Source organism: Amphimedon queenslandica, unplaced genomic scaffold (genome assembly GCF_000090795.2).
Source record: "Amphimedon queenslandica unplaced genomic scaffold, v1.1 AMPQUscaffold_13208, whole genome shotgun sequence".
NCBI lineage: Eukaryota > Metazoa > Porifera > Demospongiae > Haplosclerida > Niphatidae > Amphimedon > Amphimedon queenslandica.
The window spans coordinates 102,998-110,623 of NW_003546556.1; the positions used below are offsets into that span (position 1 = coordinate 102,998).

Sequence of the window (7,626 nt, forward strand, 5' to 3'; positions counted from 1 at the left end):
AATATTTAATTGTATTAAAAAACCAATTATAAAAGCAGTAATAAAAAAGACTGGGGAAAACTAAACTAATGAGACATAATATAAAAGCAGTGTTACTGACAGTAAACTATTACTGTGGTGGGTATCCATATCCCTTTTCTTCTTGCATGGGATAACCCTGCTGTGGAGGATAACTCTGCTGTGGAGGATAACCCTGCTGTGGAGAGTAACCCTGCTGTGGAGGGTAACCGCTAGTTGTTTGACTGGTAGTAGCTGTAGTAACATTAGTTCCTCCTACAGTTGTTGTTTTTGTTGTTGTACCCCTTCCACCACGAGCAGCAGCTCCTATTCCAACACCCAAACAGCAACATATACATATTGGTATTGATATTATGAGGACACAGCATATGACAAAAGCTGCAATTACTCCTCCAACAATGGCAGCAATGTTGTTGGCAACTATAAAATAAATGTTATGAGTACAGTAATTTAAGCTATTTCTATATTTACTTGAGTCAGCATATTCACAAGTGCTCAGTATATGAGTGGATGTGTAAGTACTATCAAATTCTGTACAAGAAAAGTATCAACTTATTTATAGAACAGAATGACAGCTTACCACATCCCAAAGCCACATCTTGACTGTGTCCACAGCTAGAAGATTGGGAGGAGGGGCATGATTGACAATAAGCAAAACAAAGAGATGAACTGGTACAATCAACATTGTTCAACCAAATAGGTTGAGAGTCAGACCCAGCACTGTATAAAATGAAATAAAACACTGAGCAAAAACAGTTTTACTAACAGAGTTCCAGCCCATGTAGTATAGCCACTGTATCCTAACTGACGGCAGGCGACTGTAGCATCAGTTACATCAAAGGTATTAGTACATACTGTACCCCACTGTTCATTACAATATACTTCCAGTCTACCATAACTTGTATAAGGACCTCCTTGTAGACGAATTTGTCCAGAATAAGGATTGTCCCAGATTCTAGTACTGTCTGTGAAAAGAATTTTGATTAAATTTTTTAGTATAAACTATAAATACTATACTTACAGCATGATACATAAACATCTTCACTGTTACTGGTGCAAGAGGATTTAATAATTGTTGAAAAGCTGCACTGCTTGAGAGTCAAATAGCTACTACTAGCACACTTAACATCATCAATAAGTGTGGCAGCTGTATCAATCCCATAGCTACATAATTAATATTAGATATAATGACAAATGAATAATAGTTTTGTTTTCCTCCCAATCAAATTACATGTATGCTTGTCCATACATACCTTGTTGTACTACCAGCTCTACCAAAACCTGATGCTCCATTATACCCCAACTGGTTACAAATGACACTAGCTTCAGTGCTACCAAATGAACTATCATCACAGATATTGCCCCATCTGTTTGAAGTGGAGGTATTGGTAAAGTAATAGATCTGAACTATTCCAGCTGTCCGTTCAATAGATTGTGAGAAAACTCCACCTATAACTAGTCGAACAGTTCCACGGTCTATTGGATGAGACAAATCAAGTTCAGTCCATTCATCACCATGACTGTATTCGTCATTACATGGACAGGAACAGTTTAAGCTAAACTACGTCTATGAGCTATTTAAACATTTCAACACTGTATTTAAAGACAGAAAGAAGACTGAGGTCAAAAGTCTATGGATTATGGAGAAATTAAAAACTGACCGACAGTTACCTAAACTCATGCATGAGTGCATTTAGCTAGAACTAGGTATTTAACTAATTCTATTGGTCTTATGATACAGTAATATATTTATCTTACACAGCTGAGCATTAGTGTGGTAAGACAAAGTCAAGAGAAGCACCACAACACCGAGCAATCCCATTATCACCTTGTTCACCCACCACGACTAAGCAAAACGTAAACAGTAGACTACAGGGCGTCAACCAAGAGTAGGCTATGTAAATCACGTGAGTAAACAACATTCCAGAGTGCATATGCAGCTAGGCTCACTTACAGGAATTGAACCAAGAATGGTAGATCTATAGATTTGTGACTAGCAAAGCAATAAAATAATTATTAATGAAAAGGGAAAACTAAAAACTATAGCAATATCTATATAGACTAAAGTGTTTAAGAGCAGCTAGCAGATGATGCACCACATCACTACTGTGGTGGGTATCCATAACCTTGCTGTGGAGGGTAACCCGGCTGTGGAGCATAACCTTGCTGTGGAGCTGGAGGGTAACCCGGCTGTGGAGCATAACCCTGTTGTGGAGGGTAACTAGCATCATATCCAGACTGAGGATAAGCACTAGTTGTTTGACTGGTCGCTCCGGTACATGTAACATCACTAGCTCCTCCAACTACAGTTGTTCTTGTTGAACTCCTTCCACCACGAGCAGCAGCACCAATTCCAACACCCAAACAACAACATATACATATTGGTATGGTTATTATGAGGACGATACATATGAAAACTGCTGCAACTACTCCTCCAATGATGGCACCAATACTGTCACTGGCTATTAGATACATTCAGTTATTGTTGAATGCTATTTCAGTATTTACCTGAAGAAATGGAGTCAGCATATTGACAAGTGCTGAGTGTATTAGTGGATGTAGTATAAAAACTACTAAATTCTATGCAAGAATTTAATTAAAAATATTCATTGATATCATTATAACCTACCACATCCCAAAGCCACATCTTCACTGTGAAGACAGTTGTGAAATTGTGAAGAGGGACAAGACTCACAATAGGCAAAACAACTGTATGAACTGCTGCAAACAACATTGTCCAACCAAATAGGTTGAGAGCTAGACCCAGCCCTATAAAGAAATATACACAACACAGATCAATGACAAGAGATAACATGAAACTGTAAACATATATTATTCATAAGCAAGTTTACTAACAGGTTTCCAGTATATGTACTGTAATCACTGTATCCTAACTGACGGCAGGCAACTCTAGCATCAGTTGCACCAACGCTATCATCACAAACTGTACCCCACTGTCCATTACAATATACTTCCAGTCTACCATAACTTGAATAAGTACCTCCTTGTAGACGAATCTGTCCAGAATAAGGATTATTCCAGATTCTAGTAGTATCTGCATGTTAATAAAAAGTTGATTAAATATTATTATTGCCTGATGGACTATTATACTTACAGCAAGATACATATGCATCATAACTGTCACTGGTGCAAGAGGATTTAATAAATGTTGAGAGGCTGCATTGCTCCAGTGTCAAATAGCTACTACTGAAACAGTTGACATCATCAAGGATTGTAGCTAGAGTATCAGTTCCATAGCTATAGAAAGATAATGCAATCAAAACGATGATTAGAAATTAAATTATATTGTTTAATAATGCAGTATACATACAGCAATGTGCTCCCAGCTCTACCATAGGTTGATGCTCCATTATACCCCAACTGGTTACAAATGACACTAGCTTCAGTGCTAGCAAATGAACTATCATAACAAATGTTACCCCATCTGAGTGTACTGGAGGAACTGGTAGTGTAATAAATCTCAACTATTCCAGCTGAATAAGTTGATGAGTAGAATCCACTTCTAACCAGTCGAACAGTTCCACGATCTACAATTAGATGGAAAAAGTGTTTAAGTTCGGTTTAGCCTGGGTAATTGGTGGATTCAGTATTACTAAGATTTAGAGAGGAATCACTTCAAGTGGCTAGTATATCTATATCTGATGCATCAGTGCTGAATGGGCTATAGCCTGCAGTATTAGACACTACGCATATATTATATATAGCATCCGTTCTGTTTGCTATTATAGCTATTCTACTTATAAATGTAATTATCTGTCTTACACTGAGTCTGAGCATTAGTATGGCAGAACAAAGCGGTCAAAAAGAGCACCAGAACACTGAGCAATCCCATCATTTATCACAGCAAAAACGCAAAACAAAAAGGGCGTCAACCAAGACTATCAAGTTTGAAACGTGAGCCTGCAGTTATGAATGATAACTCCATTATCAGTTATGACGGCAAAACCTTGCAAAACAAAGAAGGGCGTCAACAGTAGACTGAGCAGGTCACTGAGGTCAGTTCCAATCACGTGATTGAGTTCTGTTAGTCTACTATGAATAACATTTTTAATGATAATAGAAAATAATAATTCTATGCTATAAAAATAACACTAACATAAATGTAAAATCATTATAAAATTGGAACCTAAACTATAATGATATTTCGATGTACTATCTACACAAAGCAGCTTGTTAAAACTGAGCGAAACTGAGGAGGCTAGTTCTATATCTCTGTGGGGGGTTGCTCTTCTTCGTTCTCTTGCAGTGTAGAATTTTCTTGTTGCGCAGGCTCTTCCTCTTGAGGTATCTCTTCTTGTGGAGCAGCAGCAGCTGTAGGAACCTCTTGTACTTCAGGACTACTTACTCCTTCTGGAGAAACATCTTGTGGAGGAGATACTTCATCATCTTGTGGAGGAGATACTTCATCATCTTGTGTAGGAGGTACATGTACTTCATTGTCTTGTGGAGAAGATTCATCTTGTGGAGGAGATACTTCATCATCTTGTGGAGAAGCTTTGTCTTGTGGAGGAGATACTTCATCATCTTGTGGAGAAGCTTCGTCTTGTGGAGGAGGAGGTACTTGGTCTTCAGAAGGTGCCTCATCTTGAGGAGGTACACCATTATCTTCTGGGGGAGGTACTTCATCCTGTGAAGGAGGAGGAGATACTTCATGTTGAGAAGGTACTTCTGGAGGAGGTAGTTCATTTTCTTCTTGAGGAGGTACTTCATCTTCATCTTGCGGAGGAGGACTTTCTTCTTTTGGAGGAGAAATTTCTTGTATTTCTTCTTCTTGTGGAGGAGGAGGAGGACTTTCTTCTTGTGGAGGAGGAGGAGGACTTTCTTCTTGTGGAGGAAGAGGAGGACTTTCTTCTTGTGGAACTTCTTCTTTTACAGCAACAGTAATTTCTTCTTCAGGGGGAGATATTGGAGGAGGTACTTCTTCGATTGGAGGAGGTAGTTCTTCTTGTGGAGCTGGACTTTCATCATTAAAAGCACCAGGAGATGTTTTGTGAAGAGCATATGGTTCACATACTTGCATTGTAATATCATCCTCAGGTCTATAGTATTAATGTGTGTCATTTATTAAGCTCAATTTATATACTTACTTTTGTTTGGTGACTTTCTGTGTTGGAGGGTTTTTCTTTTGAGCCGGAAGTCTTTCCTTTTGCCCACCTGAAGGTGGAGGATGTGTTCCTGATAATGGATTACTTTTTCTTGTATTTGATAAGCCAGCTCCAGCTTCAATGGCTGCTGGAGTTTGTTGTGGTCCTGTCCTCCTTGTACTTCCTCCTATTAAAGCTCCCACTCCAACACCCAAACAGCAACATACACACAATGGTATTGTTATTATGAGGATACAGCATACAATAAAAACTGCAACTACTCCTCCAATGATGGCAGCAAGGTCATTAATGGCTGATACATAAAATACTTCAAACAATAGACATTATCTATAGTTTCTTACTTGAAGCAATATCATCAGCATATCTGCAAGTCTCCAGGGTATTACTGGGGACTGGATAGTCAGGATTAAACTCTTTAAAAAGCATGAAGATATAAAGAATTGATTACATTTCCAAATGTACATGTAATTTGACACTGTAATTATAAAGTATCAACTTACGACAGCCTAATGATATGTCTTGACTGTGTGAGCACTGTGATGGTTGATTCTCAGCTCTAGGGCAGTGAGCACAATAAGCAAAGCAGCTCTCTGAATCAGTACTGCAGTCAATATTACTTAACCAGATAGCCTGAGTGTCAGAACCACCACTGTATAAAGGAATGAAAAACAATAATTGCATTTTAGACTATGTAATTAACTGACAGATCATCAGTGCTGGTATATGTATAAGAATCACTGTATCCTAACTGACGGCAGGCAACTCTAGCATCAGTTGAGCCAAAGCTATCATCACATACTGTACCCCACTGTCCATTACAATATACTTCCAGTCTACCATAACTTGAATTAGTTCCATTTTGCAAACGTATCTGTCCAGAATAAGGAGCATCCCAGATTCTAGTAGTATCTATTAATATAAGTATTAGCTGGTTACCAGTTTGATATCACTTACAGCAGACAACAAAGGCATCATTAGAATCACCACATGTACTTGAGATTGTAGTATCAAAGCTACACTGTTGGAGTGTTAAGAAATCATCATCAGAACAGGTAACATCATCAATAATTGTGTGAAGGGAATCAGTCCCATACCTGTATGGAAAGGATCAATACTTCATGACAAGTTGATGGATTTGTTAACTAAGCTACATTGTTGTGCTTCCTGCTTTGCCAAAAGTTGAAGCTCCGTCATATCCCAGCTGGTTACAAATGACGTCAGCTTCGTTGTGACCAAATGAATCGTCCTCACAGATATTGCCCCATGTGTTTGTACCAGTGGAATGACCATAGTATATCTGGACTATTCCAGCAGTTAGTGTTGATGAGGTGGAGTTGTTGCTGTAGAGTCTAACTGTTCCACGTCCTATAGCAAATGTGACATGAATATGATACAGGCATATAGCCTTCATAGATGAAGCTCAGTAAACTGCAGCAGTGCAGGTAGTAACAAGGTAGTAGTTACAATACAAAGGTGCATGCTAGTACGCTTCAAGCTCTTACCTTGAGCGTTAGCAACGTAGACCAGTGTCAAGAAGGAGGCCAGAACACTCAACAAACTCATCTTCATGAGCATAACAAACCAAACAGGGCGTCAACTGTAGATGCTGCATGCAGCAGAGATCTGCCACGCCCTAGACTAATCAATAATCACACCTATGGATAGCTAGAGAAGATTATGAATGCTAATAGAAGCAGGACCGAGAGATAAAGCAAAGACTAAGTATTACAATACTTATAACAATAATTATATTATTGAATTATTTACTTATTTAATGCTCAGTGAATCTCTCTCCTTTTAGAGGCCTGAGTTCAATTGATCTCAAATCATTGAAATCAGATCAGAAGCTGGTTCAGCACTACAATCAACAACGCAAGTATGTTATAAAATTTTCCTGCAGGATTTTGGCATAGTGCTTTATTACATTTTCAGATGCATATGCATGTACACTTATGTTGTACGTGTAGAAAGTTTGAGCTCATTCCGATCAAAATTGGATTTTTTACAACCTTTTAAGTTGCTCTAAAATCGGGCCAAGATCACAAACTAAATTTCATCAAAAATGAAAAGGAAAGAATTCTCCATTTTTATTACATCTCCTGATGTATATACATGTACTTATGTTGTGTAGAAAGTTTGAGCTGATTCCGATTAAAATTAGATTTTTTACGAATTTTTAAAGTTTCTCTAAATTTGGGTAAAAGTCCCTGTACTATAGTACATGGTCTTGGACCAAATTTTACCAAAAATGAAGGGGAAAGAATTCTCCATTTTTATTACATTTTCTGATACATATACATGTACTTATGTTGTGTAGAAAGTTTGAGCTCATTCTGATTAAAATTGAATTTTTTACAAATTTTTTAAGTTGCTCTAAAATTGGGCCAAAGTCCCTGTACTATAGTACAGGGTCACAGACCAAATTTTGCCAAAAATGAAGAGGAAAAAATTCTCCATTTTTATTACATTTCCTGATACATAT

The 7,626-nt window shown here is 37.9% G+C and overlaps 3 protein-coding genes across 5 annotated transcripts; all 3 read right to left on the reverse strand.

The window, feature by feature from the left end:
- Window positions 1-4: 4 nt before the first annotated feature.
- On the reverse strand, window positions 5-1,903 carry LOC100637219 (neurotrypsin-like). Its single transcript, XM_011407581.2, has 7 exons — window positions 1,777-1,903; window positions 1,272-1,494; window positions 1,040-1,182; window positions 785-983; window positions 599-738; window positions 490-549; window positions 5-438 (listed from the first exon to the last, which is right to left on the reverse strand). Exons 1-7 carry the CDS (start codon window positions 1,838-1,840, stop codon window positions 110-112), a joined length of 1,158 nt encoding a protein of 385 aa, XP_011405883.1. The 5' UTR covers window positions 1,841-1,903; the 3' UTR covers window positions 5-109.
- Window positions 1,904-1,992: 89 nt separating this feature from the next.
- LOC105313842 (lysyl oxidase homolog 2-like) lies at window positions 1,993-3,917 on the reverse strand. The gene is made up of 7 exons (XM_011407587.2): window positions 3,802-3,917; window positions 3,350-3,566; window positions 3,134-3,276; window positions 2,875-3,073; window positions 2,648-2,787; window positions 2,527-2,598; window positions 1,993-2,480 (listed from the first exon to the last, which is right to left on the reverse strand). Exons 1-7 carry the CDS (start codon window positions 3,872-3,874, stop codon window positions 2,122-2,124), a joined length of 1,203 nt encoding a protein of 400 aa, XP_011405889.2. The 5' UTR covers window positions 3,875-3,917; the 3' UTR covers window positions 1,993-2,121.
- Window positions 3,918-4,097: 180 nt separating this feature from the next.
- LOC109584458 (pollen-specific leucine-rich repeat extensin-like protein 1) lies at window positions 4,098-6,942 on the reverse strand. 3 transcript variants are annotated; one of them, XM_020000206.1, is made up of 10 exons: window positions 6,647-6,942; window positions 6,296-6,509; window positions 6,099-6,238; window positions 5,849-6,053; window positions 5,645-5,793; window positions 5,486-5,557; window positions 5,127-5,436; window positions 4,885-5,078; window positions 4,498-4,830; window positions 4,098-4,449 (listed from the first exon to the last, which is right to left on the reverse strand). In XM_020000206.1, the coding sequence occupies exons 1-10, from the start codon at window positions 6,717-6,719 to the stop codon at window positions 4,244-4,246; spliced, it is 1,896 nt and encodes a 631-aa protein (XP_019855765.1). In that variant the 5' UTR covers window positions 6,720-6,942; the 3' UTR covers window positions 4,098-4,243. The 3 variants fall into 3 exon arrangements, with proteins under 3 accessions (XP_019855765.1, XP_019855763.1, XP_019855764.1); XM_020000204.1 differs by having other exon boundaries at window positions 4,098-4,830; window positions 6,647-6,941; XM_020000205.1 differs by having other exon boundaries at window positions 4,098-4,824; window positions 4,879-5,078; window positions 6,647-6,941.
- Window positions 6,943-7,626: the final 684 nt, after the last annotated feature.

Bases quoted from the DNA above. Each gene is read 5' to 3' on its own strand.
- LOC100637219 (XM_011407581.2), bottom strand. From the start codon at position 1,840: ATGGGATTGCTCGGTGTTGTGGTGCTTCTCTTGACTTTGTCTTACCAC. The intron at 1,183-1,271 runs GTATGTATGGAC...TTAATTATGTAG, and splicing joins AGAGCTGGTAGTACAACAAG to CTATGGGATTGATACAGCTG. The intron at 439-489 runs GTAAATATAGAA...TTTATTTTATAG, and splicing joins TTGTGAATATGCTGACTCAA to TTGCCAACAACATTGCTGCC.
- LOC105313842 (XM_011407587.2), bottom strand. From the start codon at position 3,874: ATGATGGGATTGCTCAGTGTTCTGGTGCTCTTTTTGACCGCTTTGTTC. The intron at 3,277-3,349 runs GTATGTATACTG...ATCTTTCTATAG, and splicing joins AGAGCTGGGAGCACATTGCT to CTATGGAACTGATACTCTAG. The intron at 2,788-2,874 runs GTTAGTAAACTT...ATTTCTTTATAG, and splicing joins AGTACATATACTGGAAACCT to GGCTGGGTCTAGCTCTCAAC.
- LOC109584458 (XM_020000204.1), bottom strand. From the start codon at position 6,719: ATGCTCATGAAGATGAGTTTGTTGAGTGTTCTGGCCTCCTTCTTGACA. The intron at 6,510-6,646 runs GTAAGAGCTTGA...CATTTGCTATAG, and splicing joins CTACGTTGCTAACGCTCAAG to GACGTGGAACAGTTAGACTC. The intron at 5,079-5,126 runs GTAAGTATATAA...TTAATACTATAG, and splicing joins CAGAAAGTCACCAAACAAAA to ACCTGAGGATGATATTACAA.